The sequence below is a fragment of the Vipera ursinii genome, assembly GCF_947247035.1.
Source record: "Vipera ursinii genome assembly, chromosome: 1".
Classification (NCBI taxonomy): domain Eukaryota; kingdom Metazoa; phylum Chordata; class Lepidosauria; order Squamata; family Viperidae; genus Vipera; species Vipera ursinii.
In genome coordinates, this window is record NC_139512.1 from 26,018,999 (window position 1) to 26,041,735 (window position 22,737).

The 22,737-nt window shown below is 42.0% G+C and overlaps 1 protein-coding gene across 5 annotated transcripts in view; it reads right to left on the minus strand.

Annotated features, from left to right (window-relative positions):
• The window catches only part of KTN1 (kinectin 1), a 95,998-nt gene that overhangs the window by 25,694 nt on the left and 47,567 nt on the right, over window positions 1-22,737 (minus strand). For 4 of the 5 annotated variants that reach the window (XM_083378042.1, XM_083378041.1, XM_083378038.1 and 1 more), the window contains exons 15-25: window positions 21,053-21,121; window positions 18,485-18,522; window positions 18,280-18,370; window positions 17,042-17,110; window positions 8,776-8,810; window positions 8,028-8,118; window positions 6,642-6,710; window positions 4,129-4,166; window positions 3,744-3,834; window positions 3,515-3,583; window positions 2,022-2,059 (exon numbers count right to left, since the gene is read on the minus strand). In XM_083378042.1, coding sequence (XP_083234168.1) covers window positions 2,022-2,059; window positions 3,515-3,583; window positions 3,744-3,834; window positions 4,129-4,166; window positions 6,642-6,710; window positions 8,028-8,118; window positions 8,776-8,810; window positions 17,042-17,110; window positions 18,280-18,370; window positions 18,485-18,522; window positions 21,053-21,121 — 698 coding nt within the window. The remainder of the gene's footprint in view (window positions 1-2,021; window positions 2,060-3,514; window positions 3,584-3,743; window positions 3,835-4,128; window positions 4,167-6,641; window positions 6,711-8,027; window positions 8,119-8,775; window positions 8,811-17,041; window positions 17,111-18,279; window positions 18,371-18,484; window positions 18,523-21,052; window positions 21,122-22,737) is intronic. The other variant, XM_083378040.1, reaches the window with a different exon arrangement.

Here is a 22,737-nt window from a genome sequence, read left to right on the forward strand (position 1 = left end):
GAGGAGCCCTTGCAGGGTCGTGCCAAGGAGTTTAGTCAACATCTGTCGGACAAAATCGCTCGGATTCGGACCGGTTTGGACTCTGACTGGGCAGAGTCTGATGATGAGGATGAGGGCAGTCTTGTTGATATTATCTGGGAGGAGTTTGATCCTGTGACTCCCGAAGATGTGGACAGGATCATGGGGAAGCTGAGTTCCACCATGTGTTTGTTGGACCCATGCCCATCCTGGCTGGTTTATGCAGCCCGGGATGGGACATGAGGCTGGCTCCAGGCAGTGATAACTGCTTCTTTGAGGGAGGGTAGTTTTCCTACCGCCTTGAAGGAGGCGGTGGTGAGACCCCTCCTCAAGAAGTCTACCCTGGACCCAGCTGTATTAAATAACTTTCGTCCGGTCTCCAACCTTCGCTTTCTTGCGAAGGTTGTTGAGAGCGTGGTGGTGCATCAGCTCCCTTTGTTCTTGGAGGAAGCTGATTATCTAGACCCGTACCAATCGGGTTTCAGGCCCGGGTACAGCACGGAGACGGCATTGGTCGCGCTGGTGAATGATCTCTGGCGGGCTCGGGACAGGGGTTGTTCCTCTGTCCTAGTCCTATTAGACCTCTCAGCGGCTTTCGATACCATCGACCATGGTATCCTGCTGCGGCGCCTCAGGGGGTTGGGAGTGGGAGGCACAGTTCTTCAGTGGTTCTCCTCCTACCTTCTGGGGCGTTCGCAGTCGGTGTTGGCAGGAGGGCAGAGGTCGACCTTGAGGCCCCTTGTTTGTGGAGTTCCTCAGGGATCGGTCCTCTCGCCTCTCCTGTTCAACATCTACATGAAGCCTCTGGGTGAGATCATTCGTGGTTTTGGAGTTGGTTATCATCAGTACACTGACGATACCCAGCTTTTTATTTCAACCCCAAACCACCCCAGTGATGCCCTCGACGTGATGTCCCGTTGCCTGGAGGTGGTCCAGGTCTGGATGGGGAGGAACAGGCTTCAGCTCAACCCTGACAAGACTGAATGGCTGTGCGTGTTGGCATCTCGGGAAACGCAGAATATTCCATCTCTTAATATGGGGGGTGAGCTATTACCCCCCCGTAGATCGGGCTCGCAACTTGGGGGTCCTTCTAGATTCACAGCTCTCCTTAGAAGATCATATAGGAGCTGTGACTAGGGGGGCCTTCACCCAGGTTCGCCTGGTGTGCCAGTTGCGGCCCTATCTAGACAGGAAGCCTTGCGTACAGTCACTCATGCGCTCGTGACCTCTCGTTTGGACTACTTCAACGCTCTCTACATGGGGCTGCCCTTGAGGACCACTCGGAGGCTTCAACTGGTGCAGAATGCAGCCGTGCAAGTGGTGTTGGGGGTCTCCCGATACTCCCATGTTACACCTCTGCTCCGCGAGCTGCATTGGCTGCCAGTTGCCCTCCAGGTGAGATTCAAGGTGTTGGTAATGACCTACAAAGCCCTACATGGCATGGGTCCGGATTACCTACGGCAGCACCTGCTGCCGGCATCAACTTCCCTCCGTCCAGTGCGCTCCCACAGAGTGGGCCTCCTCAGGGTGCCTCCGATCAGAGAATGTCGATTGGTGGCCCCAGGGGGAGGGCGTTCTCTGTGGGCGCGCCAGACCTATGGAACCGCTTGCCGGTTGAGCTCCGGATGGCCCCCGACCTTCGCTCCTTCCGGCGCGATTTAAAAACTTATTTATTTGAACAATCTGGCCTGGTTTGATGGGTTTAGGGTTGGATCTAATTTTAACATAGTTTTAAGCATTGTATTATATTGGGTATGATTATTTAATTCTTTTAACTTCTTTTAACTTTTGTATTTATATTTTGATATTTATTGCCCTGTACACTGCCCTGAGTCCTTCGGGAGAAGGGCGGTATAAAAATTTAATTAATTAATTAATTAATTAATTAATTAATTAATTAATAATATGATAAACATGATGAAAATTAAAGCTATGTTCTATTAACATTCTATTAAAAAGGACAGCTAGAAAACATCTCCATTCTTGTTATAAGAAACACTTACTGGTTTTGAAGATCTTCAACTTCCTGAACAAAAGACACCTAACAGAAAAAATACACATATATGTATACAAAAGAGATGTGCAGAATAATAATGAAATGTAAGTCCAAGGGGGGAAAATAAGATAGCAAGCCATAACAGTGCTAATATCAAATATATACAGTTGTCTTTTGGAATACTTTGACATTTCTGTAAAATGTTACTCTTGGGAATTTAATTAAATGCAGTCAGACTATTCTACAAAAAGAGCATTTTTGCAGAACTAAAAAATGTTGTGTTCTGGAAGACAAAAGAAACAATAGGCAATAATAAAAAGGTCTTGAAACAATATGTCCTTTGACTTCCAGAAATGAAACTAAGCTTTTTCTGAAACCAGCCAAGCTGGTAGCTAGCACCTCACCTCATGGCACTGAATTCCAAAACTGAATTACATGTTATCCTGATTCTTTCAGGATTCAGATTTATTGAGTGATCCCCATTTCCAGTATTTTGGGAAGGCAGAAATAGATTTTCCTTGCTAACTTTATCGATACCTTGCACAATCCTATACACTTCAATCCCTCCCCCCAGCTGCCTTCTTGTTAGATTAGAAAGCCTGCGTAATCACAACCTTTTCTCACTGGGAAGCTATTCTAGCCCTTGGTTATCTTAACTGCCTTCTCTAGCTCTATTATATCCTTTTTGCACCAGAATGGCACACAAAATTCCAGGTGCACTTGCACCATTGATTTCTATAAGTGTATTACAATATTGGCTATATTGCCATTTAGAGTAGCTGTTTTCTTAAATTCTTCTTTGATAACAACTCTAGCATTTCTGTGAATCTTCAGAAGTATCATTCGTAGAAATGCTAGGTCTATCGTTCAAATTTAAAAACTTATTATATTTTCCAGTTTTTCTAGGTGTTCAAGGAGCTTTCATGGAATCTCCATTTTATGCCACAATAAAGATAGTGAGATAGGCTGGGCTGAGAAAAGTTGACTTATTTTTGAGTGATTTTTGAGCCCTCCCAGTCCAAGTTCAATGTTGTAGTCACTACACCATCTTCACTGTGTTGGCCAACAATAACAATGATAACAATGGTATTAGGAGCTTGAGCTGATGAACTAAATTTGCATTTAGAACTATCATTTCTTTACATGATGTTTTCATAACATTTACATGATGTAAATGTAGACAAGACATATTATCTTAGCAAATGCTTTCTTCCTATTGCATACAAATTAGCCTTTTCTAAGATAAACAGATTTTTTTCAAATCTAGAAATCTGCTTAATATTAGTGGAGGCCATGTCCTTCTTTAAAATTCAGCAATTTACTCCTAATCAAACTGAATTATCAATTAAATACTGCAATCCTATATGATTCATTGTTTTTAAGCCTCATGGCAAAAACTGAAATAAAACATTTTTTTAATGAGGAAAGAAGCACTTAGATGTGGAGGAAGAAACAATGCCAAGTAAAATACACCCAGCTGCTAGCTCACAATGGCTTTACCTGAGTGTCCTTCTCAAGATGGGCCTTTCTTAGTTCTTCTTTCACAGCCTCTATTTCCTGTTCCAAAGCCTTTTCAATGACAAAACACACAAAATTGTACAATGGAGATGACACAAAATGAGAATGTTGCAAAAACAAATTTGACTAAAATGCAGTACAGGGGCAAATACACTCACAAGTTAATGCCACAAATAATGGAGCATCAGTATCCAAATGATCCAATACTTACCCCAAGAGATTTTTCCTTGGTTGAAACTTTAAGGACTTCAGCTTGAAGCAGTTCCTCCACAGACTTGATCTTTCCATCTTTTTCACTAATTCTTTAGCAAGACATAAAATTGAAAATGCAGATATAAAATACATTTATTTTAGAAAATAAATTTTAAATATATAAATTCTTGTACAAGGCGAGTAACAGTTTAATCAGGAAGTAGTTTGTAAATGCCAGCTAGTGGAAAACAAGCAATATTTCTACAACAGTAACTGGATTTAATAAGTACAATAGCAAACTTAAACCTAGATATGGAAGAACAATATTTATCCACTTAATTTCAAACAGTAACAAAATGCAAACATTACGAGCATATTAAAATTGAAGTCATGCTGCTACTTACACCCTTTGCAGGTCTTCTACCAAGGATGCAAATGATACCTTTGGTAGGGGGAAAAAGATGAAAATATATTAGCGTTTCATAGGAAAGACTCAATCACTGAATGATGCTTCAAAGGACAATAATGATTACCTGGCACAAATGATAGTAGTTTTTATTAATTATTAAATTAATTAAATGAATTGTTTTATTGATCTACTAATAAAAAATATTATTAGTATTACAACTGTATTTGTAGTATTGTAATTATAATTACAAATTAGAAAACAATTATTAGCTCTATTATTTAATGAAATTAAACAATAGTATTTGGCATCTAAAAGGTAAAGGTAAAGGGTCCCCCGCACATGCGTGCTAGTCGTTTCCGACTCTAGGGGCCGGTGCTCATCTCCATTTCAAAGCCGAAGAGCCAGCGCTTGTCCGAGGACGTCTCCGTGGTCATGTGGCCGGCATGACTGGACGCCAAAGGCGCATGGAACGCTGTTACCTTCCCACCGTAGTGGTCCCTATTTTTCTACTTGCATTTTTACGTGCTTTCAAACTGCTAGGTTGGCAGAAGCTGGGATGAGTAACAGGCGCTCACTCTGTTACGCGGCACTTGGGATTTGACCCGCCAAACTGCCGACCTTCTGATCGACAGGTTCAGCGTCCTAACCCACTGAGCCACTGCATCTACTGATCATTTAATCCTAAGCACAACTTGCAAGCACAGTTTAGATCCCTAGATTCTTTGTGAAAAATATTGTGCATGTCACATTGTCACTCATGGCATCCCCCTGGAATCCAGGTGGGGATGAGACAGCATACAGGGTGGAGGTACAAATCTATCCATACAGTGTTGCAACAACAACTTGCACCTGAATATCGGCAAGACAAAAGAGATGGTGCTAGACTTCCGGAGGAAAAAGGAGGAAACTGCCCGGGAAGGACTGTGTGGAGAGAGTTTCCTCCTTTAAATTTCTGGGAGTCTACCTCTGCAAAGATCTTACCTGGAAAGTTAATACAACCCAGGTGGCCAGAAAGGCCCAACAGAGACTTCACTTTCTCAGGGTCTTGTGGAAGAACAGGGTAGAACAACGGCTAATGACCCTCTTTTACCGGTCTACTGTAGAGAGCATCCTCTCGTACTGAATTGTGGTTTGGTATGCTGGTCTGACAGCCACGAATAGGAAAGCATTACAGAGGGTGGTGAGCACAGCACAAGACATTGTGGGCTGTCCCCTGACACCACTGGATGACATCGCCAGGGCTCACTGCCTTAGAAGAGTGAGGAAAATTCTCAGGGATGACTCACACCCTGGACGGTATCTCTTTACTCTCCTACCATCGGGTAGGAGATATAGGAGTATAGCCAGCCATACCAACAGGCTGAAGAACAGCTTTTATCCATGGGCTGTTAGGCTTTTGAACGGGATATAATTTTATAAACTTTATGCATGATTGACTTGTGAGGCTGGTGTGTTGAGCAATTAGCTCACATGGTGTAATAAGATGGAAAGTTTGTGTCACTGTAAGTTGGGAGGTGGGAGCACGAAGGGAGGCTCAGCCAATCTCAATGTATACATGGTTGTACTTTGACAATAAAAGGTTCATTCAGTTTTCCCTCCTCTGTGATTTTTGGGTCCCTGGAAGCAGTGTATTAAGAATGATGGACCTATATCCTACCACCAGACAATTTTATTTACTATAGCCTGGCATCAGAGATGAACTTACATTCCAAGGGTAACCCTTAAGCACAGCTTAGCTTACACTACAAATCCTCTACCTGGTTACATTAACTAGTAACTGGAGTACTATGCCTTCCTCAAAATGTCAATAATATTTTAGAACTGCAGTTATGTATGTATCTCCTACATAAAAGATATAGTACAGATTCTAGCTGGCCTTTGGGTGTAAAAAAAACTCACAGGATATAGTAAAGCAAGATGTGACAACAGATTTCAAATTAGAGTAGCAACATTACAATCCAAATGTTTCAAGTAAAATCCTCCAGACATACAAAAAATACTTTTATAAGTCAAATATATAAACCAGGGGTCCCAACCCCCGTCCGTGGACCAGCACTGGGCCACAGCATGCCAGCAACCGGGCTGCACAAACAAGCACAGCCCCATCCGTTGAATGCATGCAGCGCACGAAACCATGTTCTTTCTGGTCCGCAGAAAAATCTTTCTCCACAGAACAAGTCCCTGGTGCCCAAAAGGTTGGGGACCTCTGATATAGACTACTTAACTAATAGTAACTTTGGGTAGTGTACAAGATAAGAGTAATCAAAACAATGTAAAACGAAGGAAACTGGTATTCCCACAGAGGACTTACTTCCTCACCTAGCATCTGGGGGCAAAGCCAGATCTTCAAAGCTAATTTAAAAGAAAACATTGTCACGGCACCACAATTCTCCAGCGGGATACTGTTATAATTAGCAGAATGCTAATAGATGGAAAATGTTATAGTTATAATTACCAGAAATCAATCTGAAGATTTTTTTTTAAAAAAAAAGTTCTGATAAGACATACCTGCTCAGTTTGTACTTTCCGAAGATTTTCAACTTCACTCTTCAGGGATAAGTTGTCTGTTCTCAATGTCTTTACAAACAAAACAGTTTCTATATTGAAGAGTTGCAATATTTCTACTTATCTTTAAATAATAATTATTATTAATTAAATTATATACTGCCCAGCTCCCACTGACACCGGCGGCCAGTTTATAAATTATTTAAAACATTAAAACTAGACATTAAAAACTACAAGAAACAATAAGAGTAAAAATGGCAGGATGACAAGCAGACTGTGGAAAATAAAACAACTTGGATCAAAGTCATCTTTAGCAAAGGCCTAGATCAGGGGTAGGCAACCTCGGCTCTTTTACGTTTCATGGACTTCAATTCCCAGAATTCCTGAGCCAGCATAGCTGACTCACGAATTCTGGGAGTTGAAGCCCATGTGTCATAAAAGAGCCGAGGTTGCCTACCCCTGGCCTAGATGAACAGCCATGCCTTCAAGTCCCTTGGAAAAATCAGTAGGGTGGGGGCCATCTTGCGGGAACCTCATTCCAGAGGACAGGCATTGCGACAGAAAATATGTCCTTCTTCAATCCCCATAGAGCAGTGGTTCCCAACCTTTTCTATACCCTGCACCCCTAGATCGCTTCTGATATATTCTCGCACCCCTTACAAAAATTATAAATAACGGCAACGAATTATGCATGTTGTTAGCTGCGAAGTCGTGTCCGACCCATCGCGACCCTATGGACAACATTCCTCCAGGCCTTCCTGTCCTATACCATCTGTCCTATACAATAATAACAACAACAACAACAACAACAACAACAACAACAACAACAACAACAACAACAACAACAACAACAATAATAATAATAATAATAATAATAATAATAATAATAATAATAATAATAATAATAATATTTTAATATAGAGGAACGCTTTACAATTTTTCCCGGAACTCTGCAAGACATACCAGAGTTTGGCACACATATCAAAGGTTAAATGTGTGTACCACAAGGGATCATGAATGACACCTTCATATTTAGGCATTCCAGCTTGACAGTCTAAACTGCAACTCAATGTCACAGTAACAAATGGCACACTGATGTCTTCAATACAAAAAATTCTGAAGGCCTAATCCTATTCCAGCATAAAGAATAGTGACATGTCTCAGTTCTCTTGGCAGAAAAGCGGGGATGGGAATAAAAAAAGAGATTAGTTATCTGTAAATGGAGTTTTTTGAGTAGTCATCTGCGGATACATATATGAGAGTTATGTGTCACACAGAAGTTCATTCCAAACCCTACAAATCCTCCACATACACTATGCAATTTGGCATGGCTAGCTGTAGTATGAAATCTTACACAAGTAAGCCATGTGACATTCATAAAGTCCTTACCTTTAATTCTTCTTCCTTATTTGCCATTTCTATGAGCCCAGTTTCAAGGAGTTCTTCAACCGTCTTTATTTTGTCATCCTTATCTGTAATACTGAAGCGGAGAACATGTACACTGACAACTATTCGAAACTGGTTAAAATAATCAGGATGGTAACTATGCACATTTCCTCAAGGAGCGTTTACCACTGAATGGTCTTCACAAAACCAGCTGCAACATAGCCTCAATTCCTCAGAATATTACTTCATCCAGAAAGCTCCTTTCCATCCTACTTTCTCAAGTTCCTTTACTACAGGAAGGACATTCTTTTGGTGACTCGCACGTAACTTTGTGAAGTTGGATGGAAGTAATGACGTTGCCTTTCTTTTTGATGTCTTTCCTTCTTGTTTATTGTGGGGAGGGGAAGAGAATTTGATTCTATTTTCTTTTTTCCCCCCACCAATTATCTTAAGCCTATTTTAGATATACATGAGGCTATTTTTACATCTGAAAATAAGAAAAAAATTGTACAGCTGGAATTTGAAAGCATTATTAGTATAATATTGGGAGGACGCAAAGTAAAATTTCAGCAGCCACAATTTACCAATTTCTGCTTTGCATAGAAATGTCAAGGATGGAATTTGAGAACATCTCTATGCCGAGCCCTATATTTCAGAAATCTGTGGCAGACCCATTTAACCCTGGCCATAGAGATTTATACCAAGGTAAACTTGAAAAATGATTAGGTCATTTACTTCCCCCATTCCTTACCTTTTTTCCAGTTGCTCCAACAATTCTTTGTTAGCCTAATAAGTAAGAAACAAAGCAATAAATGTTAGTCTACAACTTTCATTCTAAGATATTCAGCTGCCTGGAATCTAAATGTCTACATTCACTTAAAGCCATGGCACAAAACCCACCTCAGATATTTCAATATCATTAGCTGAGCATTCAAATGGAGCCTGCCATTGATTTGTTAAGAAGAAGGGGCAGCGCAGGGAGGGAAAAAGGCAGTTTTTATGAGGTAATCTGAGAAACAAAGATAGTCTGTTTCTTTCACTTTTTCTTTTCTGGTGTTTGTCTAGAACCAAGTTAGTTGAGAGATGAAAGTGAAGTTCTTGGTGTTCTTGAAGTCTGGCTGTTTGCTTGCACAATGTTCCACTACCAACTAGATAACATAAGAGTGCAGAAATTAGAGTCATCAATGCCACCAGTAACAGTGTGCAAATCTGCCCTTTCTCAGGTCTTCCCACAACTATACACCTGCCCATATGCAAAACTGAGCTGCACATTTTGTGGTACCTGACTTAGTTCTTTTGTCTCTACGATATAATAAGGCCATTGTGAGAGAATCTTTCCTTGGCACTGCTCCCTACACTATCTTGCCATCTTTCATGACTGCAATGCTAAATTTTAATCAATCTTTACAAAAAAATTCAAGATGTTAAAAATTAGCAGAGATCTACTATGATAATAATTATAGCAACAAAATAGATTAACTGAAATTACTGGTGTCCAAAAATTGTCATTCAATCCAGCTATAAGGCTGATCTAGGTATTCTTCAAGCCAGATACCTTTGTAGTACCACTTTTCATCAAAGCAGATATTTAATTACTTAAAATTCAGCTGCTCACCTTATAAACGTGATTCTGAGTTGCTAGCAAGAATTAAAAATACCATATACAATATACACACGTAATTTTTTTAAAAAAATCCCACCCAACTGAAGTGGCTCCCCAAAACACCCTACATTAATAATGTGGGTTCAGTGACTCTCTTGGCTCCAAATATTTGAAAACATTTCCTAATTTTCATTTCTGCAGAAATCTGAAAACAAAACGCAGATTGTTACATTGCTCTATATGAAGCCTCACAATACATTCTTGTTCCACGCACTTCTATAATTTTGTATTCAGACTATTACATACTGAGAGAATAGGGTTTTATGTTTCCTGTAATATGTATTTTTAATTACATTTTTTAAAAATCTTCTCTCCTTTTAGAATGTTTTTCTGAAACCTCTGTTTTCCATAATTACCCGCAAGAGACAGAGAATTTCAATTATTAAATAAATAAGAAACAAAAATTAGAGTATGAGGGAAACAACAGCAAGTTTTCATGTTGCTACCCTGCATATAACACCGAGGGGACATTAATAGAGAAGGTAGACAAACTGTTAGCAAGATGTCCTGAAGAGTAGATGAACCGAATAATATAACTGTAAGCTTCCATGTACTGAGCTAGTCACTGAACAAGTTGAAGGAGGCCTTGACATGGTTTATTGAGCGATGAAAGATGTGATTGATTATTCTAGCATTGTTGAGGTCTCCCTCATGAGTTTAGATCAGAATTGCAGAGCCCTAGCCTGATTACTTTGAGTTCCAAGAAGGCTATAATTTTTAATGAGTCCGACAGCATCCAAAAAGCTAAGACTTGTGTCCCCTACACAAGTCTTCTAATCCCCGAAGGGTGGCATTGGCAAGTAGTATGGGTGAAAAAGAATACAACCTTTTCAAGGGCCTTAGACATCCATGATATGAAAGACTTTCAGATGAGATCTCGGTGGAATAAAATGACTTGGTCCAGTTGCTTCTCCTCTCAATAAGGAAAATGATGCCTAGTGTAGGGAGTATGAGTGAGTCCTGGCCCATGGAACTGAGCCTTAGAGATGACCTAGGACTGCTGAATTTCAACCATTTGGCATGCATCACTGACCTGATTAATTCCTGTAAGGGAGGAGGGCCAAGCCTGCCAGAATACTTCAGCTTTGTTTCCAGAAGCTGCAGGCATTAAGCAGGGGCAACTGCCTCTTCTCCCAGTTGATGCAGAAGCCAAGGTATGATAAGCAACAGACTATCTTGCTCACTCTGTTAAAGAATGAGAACAGAGGAGAAGCCAATCTAAATAGTAGGTTTGAATTTTGTCCTAAGAGAGACACTACATGTGCTACAAGGATCTTTTATGTTGCCATACCAAAGGGGAGAGCAGTGTATTGAGAATGATGGCCCAGTTCAAATCTCAGAAACCTCCAGAAGATGGGTAAATGAACATACAAACGTGGTTCTTTTGGCTTGGAAATAGCCAAAAGAATGGAATTTCAGGTTGCCACATGGAACTTACTGCCAGTGGGAATGATTCTATAACTTTGATAGCAAATAAGATGATTGATGGCTTGAAGCATCAGTAGGTGCTTTGCTTTCTGGCATTTCAGGGAAATGAGCTATGTCACTGTACAAAACACTAGGTGCCTGAATATGAGAACAGTAGCACTAGGCCACAGGTCGGCAACCTGCGGCTCCGGAGCCGCATGCGGCTCTTTGAGCCGTCTCTTGCGGCTCCCAGCCGCCCGGTGCGCGCGCACCTCTTCCAACAGGCAGTGGTGCGCGCGCACCTCTCCAAATGGAGAGTGGCACCGCCCGTTTGGAGAGGTGCACGCGCACCTCCCCGAATGGGCGGAGGTGCGCGCGCACCTCCCCAAACCTTTGGAGAGGTGCGCGCGTACCTCCGTGCGAATGGGCAGCGGTGCCGCTCTTTCAGGAAGCCCGCCTCGGCCCGTCTGTGAAGCTGCCGAAAGCGGCAGCTTAGCAGACGGGCCGCGGCAGCTTCCGCAAAGAGCGGCGCCCCTGCCCATTCCGAGAGGTGCGCGCGCACCTCTCCGAACAACCGGAGGTGCGCGCGCACCTCCCCAAACCTTTGGGGAGGTGCGCGCGTACCTCCGCGCGAACGGGCAGCGGTGCCGCTCTTTCAGGAAGCTGCCGCTTTCGGCAGCTTCCTGAAAGAGCGGCGCCGCTGCCCCTTCGCTTTCGGCAGCTTCCTGAAAGAGCGGCGCTGCTGCCCCTTCGCACGGAGGTACGCGCGCACCTCCCCAAAGGTTTGGGGAGGTGCGCGCGCAACTCCGGTCGTTCGGAGAACGGGCAGCGGTGCCGCTCTTTCAGGAAGCTGCCGCTTTCGGCAGCTTCCTGAAAGAGCGGCGCCGCTGCCCCTTCGCTTTCGGCAGCTTCCTGAAAGAGCGGCGCTGCTGCCCCTTCGCACGGAGGTACGCGCGCACCTCCCCAAAGGTTTGGGGAGGTGCGTGCGCAACTCCGGTCGTTCGGAGAACGGGCAGCGGTGCCGCTCTTTCAGGAAGCTGCCGCTTTCGGCAGCTTCCTGAAAGAGCGGCGCCGCTGCCCCTTCGCTTTCGGCAGCTTCCTGAAAGAGCGGCGCTGCTGCCCCTTCGCACGGAGGTACGCGCGCACCTCCCCAAAGGTTTGGGGAGGTGCGCGCGCAACTCCGGTTGTTCGGAGAGGTGCGCGCGCACCTCTCGGAATGGGCAGGGGCGCCGCTCTTTGCGGAAGCTGCCGCGGCCCGTTTGCTAAGCTGCCGCTTTCGGCAGCTTCACAGACGGGCCGCGGCGGGCTTCCTGAAAGAGCGGCACCGCTGCCCATTCGCGCGGAGGTACGCGCGCACCTCCGGTCGTTCGGAGAGGTGCGCGCGCACCTCTCGGAATGGGCAGGGGCGCCGCTCTTTGCGGAAGCTGCCACGGCCCGTCTGCAAAGCTGCCGAAAGCGGCAGCTTTGCAGACGGGCCGTCGCCATCGGGCAACCGGGAACCGGTTCCATCTCATTTTTTTAAAAATGGCAGCCGCGTGCGTCCGCGCATGCGCAAAAAACCTTTTTGCGCATGCGCGTGCATGGACACACGCACGCGGCTCCCTCTTTTTTTAATTTGTGATGGAACCGGTTCCCAGTGGCTCTTTTTCTTTTTTAGGTTGCCGACCCCTGCACTAGGCAAATAAGCAAAGCCTGCTCATGCCAATGAATTCTAGATCCTTGTGTAACTTTGGTTTTAGATAGGAAATGAAGGGAAGAGACTTCAGCCATTCTTGGAACTAAAAAGACCATCTAGGAAATATGTGCCCACATACTTCCTTCTCCACTGGCTATGAGACTTCTGACCTCTTTGAAAGCTTTTTAAGATGGAAAAAGTGAAATCCCCACAGGACTCTTCTTTCCTGGGCTTCAAGATATGTCGTCTTCTTCTTCTTCTGGGTGTCTTCAAAGATGGTTGTTGCCATGTGCACTTGACTTTCTGGCCAATTTGTTTGGGGGGTTCTCAATTCCCCTAAGAGACTGAAAATATATCACTCCCTTAAATAGGGTGAGCAAAATACCACCTCTTCATAATTGTTAAAAATACTTCAGGCAAGATGGAAGGAGACCTACTTGGAAAGGCCATCAGGTCATCTGAGGAAGTCATAGTTTGGAGGGTCAGTCCCTGAGAATGGTGCCCCCCTACCACTGAAAACTCTCCTGATATGTCCAAGAAAAGTGATGGACATCCTGGGCTATCAGAAAAAGTAATAAGAAAGGAAGAAATAGAAAAAAATGAAGTCGAGTGATATAGGATAAAGGTTAGCTGGAAACTCTTGTAATGAGCTGCTTACTACAGCAGGCAGGACCAAGGAAGTGGCTGGGAGCTTGTTGTATATTATTATAGGGCTACAAATTTCTTTGGCCTCCCATTGAAGCAAGAGAAGAAGCATCGAGGACACTCTCAGCCATAATAGGAATCAAAATTATGACATGCAATAATGTTCATTTTTACTCTATCAGGATAAAAGTTCTAAGAAATCAATCAGCAGAAGAAGTCAAAAACAGTATGTGCTTCCATAAAAGTTCCCTTCAAATTAGATAGTGGTAGCATTCCTAGCTCATTGCTTTTAGATCAGACCTTAGAAGAGAAGAGGTATGGAATAAATAGCCTGTTATCAGGAACATAAAAAAAAAATTATGACTCACCATGTCTGCCTCTATTCCAAGCCTCTTTGTGTCAAAAACAAGTCTAAATCTTTCTCCCATTGAAAGGCAAAAGGCACGTGCCTATCTCTGTCCATCTCCACCATCACTGCCCTCTTGGCTACTCTGCACTCTGTCACTTTTACTGCCCTATGCTCCTACAGCCCTGCCATGCCCCAGCTGACCATCTTCTTCACCCCCAACTGCCGATGAGGCAGGCCTGAACTTTCTGAAGGAGCTGTTGGCCACATGCAGCCTTCTTGCAAAGCAGCCTCGTGAGAAGGTCATGTACAATTTCAAGAAGGGTGTGCACAGCATCAGAAGGCAACTGAGACTGCTAAAGGCTCCAGGTCTCTACTTCAGCCTCAGTACTGTCAAGGCCACCATTGCTGCCAAAGAGTTCCACTGAACAAAAGAGCAGAAATTTTTTTTGGGGGGGAGGGGGAAACATAGGTAGGTGGGGGGAGTTCAAGAGGAACTCTCTAGATGTACATTGCACACTTGAGAAAAGTTTGACTTTTGAAGAACAGTTGTTTCAAATACTTTATTCAAAAATGAAAGATTATTCTGCATGGGAAATACATTTATTTCTCCTTGAAGACTATTTTCAACAGTATCATTTATACCACTAAAGGCTCTTTGGCATCTAAAAATGCCACCATGGGATCTGTTGATAATAGGGAAGAAAAGCTCAAATCTAATGTTTTAACAAGCAAGTTCATTCTCAACTAAGCATGCCTTGTTTAATCTCTCAACCCATCTACCAACCATGCATATAAAAACTAATGGTTGACGGCATGGAAAGTTATATTACACAAATAATCTTCTGGGAATGAATTAATGGTTCCATCTGAATGCTTTTCAATCCTATGTTTTTTATTAGGATAAAGTGTTTAAAAGGAAGCATGAGTAAACTAATAAAGCATTTTACAAGCCTGACACTTTATAAACACCTAGCCAACCTAAAACATTCACTGAACAACTACACACTTTCATATATAGAGAAGCAAAATGTGAAACGGACCCAGGTACCTAATCTGTTTTCCCATAATTGCTTTTGTAGCAACACTACAAGATCCTATAACATCATTCACCGCATCAGAAGTTCATACTTCTGTTCATCTCATTCAGAAAATTGATAGCAGAAATAGCATTATGCAAAACCTATTCGGGGAATACTTTAGGTCCCTGCTAAAGTCTCTTTATGTTAAGTTGGAGTTCTTTTTATAAAGGAATTACAAAAGTGATTCTACCAGAAGACCAGAGCTCTGCATGTCTCCCAAAAGTCAAAATTCCAGAGCCACAACCATAAAGGTAAATAAAACTGGCCACCCCCATGTGAGACCCAGAGCAGCCTTCCTCACAGCTGAACTAAACAAGCCTTCCTTCTCCTGGTTCAATCCTAGTATGCACTTTCATGCCAAACTAGGGAAAAGAGGAGGATTTATTTATTTAGCATATGGCTGGTCACACACAGAATTAAAAGCACTTCATATTTACAAGTTAGAACAGTTAAAACAATTTTTTTTTAAAAAAGAAGGAATTATAAAACCTAAGAGGAAAACAGAAATAACATTTCAGAGTTTAATGTCGAGTTTGGAGATCCAGTCAGTAGCTGCCGTTGTTACACAGAGGAAGTCCTTAAAATCTCCTGGGTATCTTCTATTAGTGCATTCCCTCACTATAGGTTGGGTAGTCTGTCGGGGAGCCCCGCAATCACATTGTGCTGAAGGTGTCTTTCCCCATTTATACAGAGAATCGGCACACACCCCATGAGTCGTTCTAATTCTATTGTATGTCACCAATATGTGTCGGGGTAGATTAAATCCTGGAGGTATACTATTAGGATTAATATGCTCAGAAATATCTTGGGAGGTATAGCTACTCCATGCTTCCATCCACTTTTGTATAGTGCTCTGATGTTCGGCCAGCAGCTTAAGCACTGTGAGGAGTGGTGGATTTCTTGACTTTAATTGACATCTTAAGAGATCAGAGGTATAGGCATGAGGAGGAAGAGGGTGACAGGTTGGGGGTATCTCATCAACCTTGGCTATATACAAGTTATTGTCTCTGTGGCCAGATACTAAATTCAGTGTCTCTTTTTTAAACAAGTTCCACTGAAGTGACAAGCCAGTGGTGGAAGAGAGAAAAATAAAGGATGAGAAAAACGTAAATGAATGAATGAGGATTGGCATTGTGGGATTCCAAATTGTACCATCATTTCTTCTTTTGCATCCATATGTATTTGGGAGGTGTGGGAAGCTATCTGGAAGATCTGTTGCAAGTCTGCTAAGGACATAAGTGTCAATGCTGCTAACATTGGATGTTGCCGCTTTGACAACTGATGAAAATGCAACCATTTTCTTTAGTCCTTTAACATGCTTTTTCTTACTTTAGAAATTAGGTGCAGCAGAGGGGGGGGAGGTTGGAATGTAAGCTCAGCAAGCCATAACATAACACTGTGGTGGGAAGCCAAGGACAAGCTGATAACATTTTGGCAGGGCTGTGGAGCTAAGGAGAAAGCCCCTACTTTAAGCTAATTGGGCAATGTGATTTATGACAGTTTATTGGGGTGGGAATTGCACTTTGTTACTTTGTATCAGGGGGAAGGGAATTTAGTTTTTGGGTTCAACTATGTAGTGCCGATACTTTGTTTCCCAAATAAAAGATTCTTTAAGGAAAGCAATGCCTCAAAGTTCTTTTGAAGGGTTTCATCTATCGGAACCACGATATTAAGGTCAATGGCAATGGAATGGGACAACGTGCCATGGCCAATCCACCGTGGCCTATTCACCGTGGCCAACTCACCGCGAGACAACACGCCATGGGACAATTCAACAAATATAAAAGTTAAATTAATTTTGACGGAGCCGTGGCCAATAATAATAAAATAAAGAAAGTCAATCCAGAAACACAAGAGTTATGTGGCCACCAATAATAAAAGTACCTGAATGAAAAAATTAATAGAGCATTGAATTGTCCCACAGTGAGTTGGCTGCAGCAAATGGCCGTGCTGAGTTGTCCCAGACCTCACTGACAAGTACTTGGTGTAACTCATTCATTAGAAAGGGAATACCAATAGCTTTTTATAGTGAATGAGGCTGCTGCTCAGCATGGCAAGCCTGGTATCGTACTGCCATATCCAGATGATGTAATGTTTTTCTATATCAAAGTAAAACTTAGTAAACGTTAACTATTTATTTTGACTAAACAGAGAGTGAACATCCTAAATTATTATTATCTGCAGCAAAGTGTGCCATACCTGCTCAGAGAGGAGAGCCTGCAGTTTCTGAATTTCCAACTGAAAAGTTTTGTTTTGATCCTTTAGATCCTAGAATGCAATTGTCATATCATACTGTTAATCTGGAATTACAAACTTAGGGATGGTTCTTATCATTTTCTTTAAGAGGAATAGTATGAACAAATGAAGAAATGTTAAGTGATTCTTACTGGAACTGGTTTCTATTATCATCTTGAAAAAGTAAACTTTGGGGAAAGAAGCATCCAGAGACACAGCTCTTTATATGTAATATCCTCCTATTTCATTCTCTAAACATGATTTAATTTATCCTTAATCTAATGATTTTAAGATTACAATTTTTTCAAAAATTCCAGGTGGAATGGTCATTGGCAAATAATTTCAAAGAGGGATTTTTAAAAGACAAACAATGAACTGTTTGTAACTGCAATTTGGCAGAAGTTAATCAACAAGATAGGATACTACCAAAATGTGGGGGGAAATGAAATAAATAATGAAAACAGAAAGTGGGCAAAATATGATCCAAACTGCTTCACAAAGGGTAAGGACAGACAACCCTGGCTCTTCTAGATATTTCAATTCCCATAACCCCCAAACTTGGTTAACAGACAGGGGTTTGAGAAGTACAGAACATTTACTGTGTGACACATTCACATCTCGTTTTGATAAAAACACAGGAGATAAAAATACAAAATATAAAATATATAACTTAAAATATTTATAAACAGGAAGCATAAAGGCATCAGAATGTTATATGTACAGTTTGTTATACTCTGTCCTGTCATAGAATGTATTTTAAGTTTTTGATTTTTCTTTCTGTAACATATGGTAATACTAATAGTAGTGTTGTAGCCAGGGAAGTTGAATCATGTCCAATTTTGTTTTTTAATGTATATTTAATAACATTTTCTAATTAAAAAAAAAGAATGCCTACTCCTGGTTCAGGAACAGGGAAGAAATAAAGAAAACTAATGCTGAAGAACAGACAGCATTTAACAACATTGCTACAATCATAAGCTTTTGGGCCACAGACAATAATCCAGACTGAGACCACATTTCAGAATGGACCCCTTAGGTATTTTGATGAAATATGTAATATTGTCCAAAATTTAGAGTCTTAAGAGCCAATCGATCCATAAATAATTTAATTTTGGCTTTCCTGTGTCATTGTTTCCTATTCCTACTGTCGAGGCGTTACTGTCTTTTGTTCCCCTGTAAGACAGCTTTGTGAAATGTAATACCTGAAGTTCCTCCTTTGCATCTGAAGCTTTGGAGTAATGTCCCTGCAGCTGCTCTTCCAGTGTTCTGATTTTGTCATCTTTAATCTGCACACTGAAGGGGAGAAAAAGATTAAAATAAGTTTCGCCCTTGCTCACAAGACCTTGTATGCAACCCTCCCCATTCTGAGCTAATGCATAATAATTACAGCATCTTCATTAATTTTACCTTTTCTGTATCCGCTCCAGCTCATGAATGGCAACCGCCTAGATGTAAAAAAGATTAGTGCAATTTTTAATGTCACATCACACCAAAATTCAGCAATTTTACTCACATCCAATTTTTTAAAAGGTCACATTTAGTTTCTCACTCTGCTTTTCATTCTAGGACAAGAAAAGGGATACACATATACTTTTGCTTGGCTCTGAGAAAAGACATATTATTTGAAAGGCTATGTTTTCAAAGCATCCTGATCTAACAAAAAAATTACTATCTTTAAGATAATATCTCAACAAGTGGAAACACTCCAGGAAAAATGGCTATTTGTAAATATTATTTACAATTGTACATGAATAGATTTAAATATCTGAATATATATGAGATTGGCAAGCTGGGTATGTTTAAATCCACATTCACATCATCTCAAGATATGGAATCTGGATCTTCATGAGGGGACAGATTCATCTACAGTAGATGTTCTAGCTCACATAAAAAGTTTTTGTTGTTTTAAACTGGAGACAGAAGTTGTGTACCAAGATTGGTACAAAGAAAGTACAGGTACTCCTCAACTTACGACCACAATTGAGCCCAAAATTTCTGTTGTTAAATGAGACATTTGTTAAGTGAGTTTTGCCCCATTTTACATTTCTTGCCACAGTTATTAAGAGAATCACTGTGGTTGTTAACTTAGTAACACAGCTGTTAAGTGAATCTGGCTTCCCCATTGATTTTGCTTGTTAAAAGAGATCACATGACCTTGGGGCACAGCAACAGTCATACGTATGAACCAGTTGCCAAGCATCTGAATTTTGATCACAGGATCATGGGTATGCTTCAAAGGCTGTGTGAAAAATGGCCATAAGTCACTTTTGTTTGCTATTGAACTGTCACTAAAGGAACTGTTGCAATATTGTCTTGTCTGCATGTAACCTTATACTTTACTTTTTCTTCTGTTAGAATTTCTTTTAAGATGCTATGATTTGAACTACTTTGTATTCTTATTTCCTCCTTTGCTGAATGTTTTCTCATGATAATACTTAAAAGTTAAAATGGATTTTTTTTATTCTTCCTTTTCCTTTTTTAAGCATCTGTGTCCTCAGTCACTTCAGCAGTGCAAATGGGTGTGGAGCCTTCTTGGAACTGCTGAAAGGACTGTGTTGTAGACAGGAGATAGGCGATGTCGTATCCCTCCCCCCCTGTTGAGAGAGGGCTGTTCAATTTCGACACAGATGGCCTCTTTGAACTCTCTTTCAAACCAGTGGTCCTCTCTGTCCAAAATGTGGACTTTGCTGTCTTCAAAAGAGCAGCCTTTGTCTTTTAAATGCAGATGGATTGCTGAATCTTGTGTTGATGGGACAACTGACAAGAAGCAAAACATCTTCAAAGATTGTGATGGGGGTTTCCCGATACTCCCATGTAACACCTCTACTCCGCGAGCTGCATTGGCTTCCGGTTGCCCTTTGGGTGAGATTCAAGGTGCTGGTGATGACCTATAAAGCCCTAAATGGCTTGGGTCCGGGATATCTGAGGGAACACCTGCTGCCGGCATCAAGCTCCCTTCGTCCTGTGCGCTCCCACAGGGAGGGTCTTCTCAGGGTACCGCCGGTAAAAGATTGCCAGCGGACAATACCCAGGGGGAGGGCCTTCTCTGTGGGTGCGCCTGCCCTTTGGAATCAGATGCCCGTGGAGCTTAGGTCTGCCCCTGACCTTCGCTCACTCCGCCGGGACCTGAAGACCTGGCTCTTCGAGCTCTCTGGCCTGGTCTGAGCATATTATTGGGATTTTAACTGTTTTTTAACTGGGGTTTTATAGCAAGGTTTATATAATTCTTTTTAATCGATTTTAATTTTGTAATTGTTGTATCTGTTTTTAGGAGCCTTGTGAACCGCCCTGAGTCCTACGGGAGAAGGGCGGTATATAAATTGAATGAATGAATGAATGAATGAATGAATGAATGAATGAATGATTGAATGAATAAATAAATAAATAAATATCACCTATAAAGCCCTACATGGCCTGGGTCCGGGGTATTTGAGGGAACACCTGCTGCCGGCATCAAATGCCCTTCGCCCAGTGCGCTCCCACAGGGAGGGTCTGCTCAGGGTCCCGCCGGTAAGAGATTGCCGGCGGGTGACACCCAGGGATAGGTCCTTCTCAGTGGGGGTGCCTGCCCTCTGGAACCAGCTGCCAGTAGAGCTGAGGACTGCCCCTGACCTCCGATCATTCCGCCGGGGCCTGAAGACCTGGCTCTTTGAGCTCTCGGGCCCAGGCTGAGGAGAAATTTATTTTAATTGGGGTTTTTAATTGTACAGGGTTGGTTTAATCTTTTTTAAATTGGTTTTTTAACTTTTGTATGGTTGATTTTTAACTCCCTGTAAACCGCCCTGAGTCCTCAGGGAAAGGGCGGTATATAAATGCAATAAAATAAAATAAAATAAAATAAAATAAATAAATAAATAAATAAATAAATAAATAAATAAATAAATAAATAAATACAAGAAAGTCCATTTGCTTCTTGAAAAAGCACCTTTGGGACAACCGTGACCTGGATGTCTGAGAATCTCCATAGATACTTACCTGATCATTTGTGAATGCCTGCAACTTTTGCACTTCTGCTTTCAGAGACATGTTGATATTCTGGACAACCTGCAGCGGAGAAAATGAGCACACCTAGTTCCTCTATTCAATCTACTGTTTAACACACTGGATTAATGTTAAAAACTTTCCTGTGCAACTTCAAAAAGGCCAAAGACGGAAATCAGCAGAATAGAACACCTGGACAGTTTACTGGACCGACTGTAAAACTGACTTTACCCATTCTGAGGTCAGTTTGACAAATGCTGAAGAATGAAATGAAAGACTGGACTGTCAGCTCAGGCTACAGTTGCCATGCTCAGACACCTCAGACACTCTGCAGCTACAAAACTAGACTTTCAGGCAACGCATCTGAAATTTGTTGGACCTGTTTGTGCTACTGAATTTGCGGAGAACTGCTTTGCATTTTGAAGAACAAAGAATGGCGCTTCTTCTCTGAACTTGGATCAGATCCAAGAGTGAGGCATTTACAGCATGATGGGATGAAAAGAAAAATGTTCGTGAGGTTTAAACTGGCCTGTTGCAGGCTCAGGTGGTTTCTGGAGAAAAGCGGTTTATGGATTATGCTGCTAACAATTCTCACTCTCTGTCCATGTAAACTTGTTTCAGAGTCTAGCTTGCCAAGTTGTAAAGGAACAATTTAATAAATACACCGTCTTCTATATAAAAATTCTCTTAAATCCAAATATTAAGCATTTCCTTCTCATCCATGCAACATAATTAGGTTTTTGAGGATTAGGAAGAGAAACTCCTGTAGCTTTAGAGTAATTTGCAATAACTGGGAATTGATCTGAAGCTGACTGCGCTCTTTCTAGGATCTACTGCATCTCTTAAGCTGCTGAAGTTTTTACTGCTTTCATTATAGGTGCCTTCATGCTTGCACAGGCATATAATAATAATAATAATAATAAACCTTTATTGTCAAAGTACAACATGTGTACATTGAGATTAGCTGAGCCTCCCCCCCGTGCTCTCTCCCCCCAACACACAGTGACAACAAACCCTCCATCCCACCACACCATGTGAACCAACTACACCACACACCGGCCTCCCAAGTCAATTCTGCATAAGATTATGTCCCGTTTAAAAGCCTAACAGCCCACGGATAACAGCTATTTTTCAGCCTGTTGGTACGGCTGGCTATATTCCTATATCTCCTACCGGATGGTAGGCGAATAAAGAGATACCGTCCAGGGTGTGAGTCATCCCTGAGAATTTTCCTCACTCTTCCAAGGCAACGAGCCCTGGCGATGTCATCCAGTGGTGTCAGGGAACAGCCCACAATGTCTTGTGCTATGCTCACTACCCTCTGTAATACTTTCCTATCCGCAGCTGTAAGACCAGCATACCAAACCACAATACCATACGAGAGGACGCTCTCTACAGTAGACCGGTAAAAGAGGGTCATTAGCCGTTGTTCTACCCTGTTCTTCCGCAAGACCCTAAGAAAGTGAAGCCTCTGTTGGGCCTTTCTAGCCAACTGGGTTGTGTTGACTTTCCAGGTCAGATCTTCAAAGAGGTAGACTCCCAGAAATTTAAAGGAGGAAACTCTCTCTACACAGTTCTCTCCGATGTAAAGTGGGGCAGGTTCCTCCTTTTTTCTCCGGAAGTCTAACACCATCTCTTTCGTCTTGCCGAAGGCATATACCTTCCCTTGAAGGCAAGAA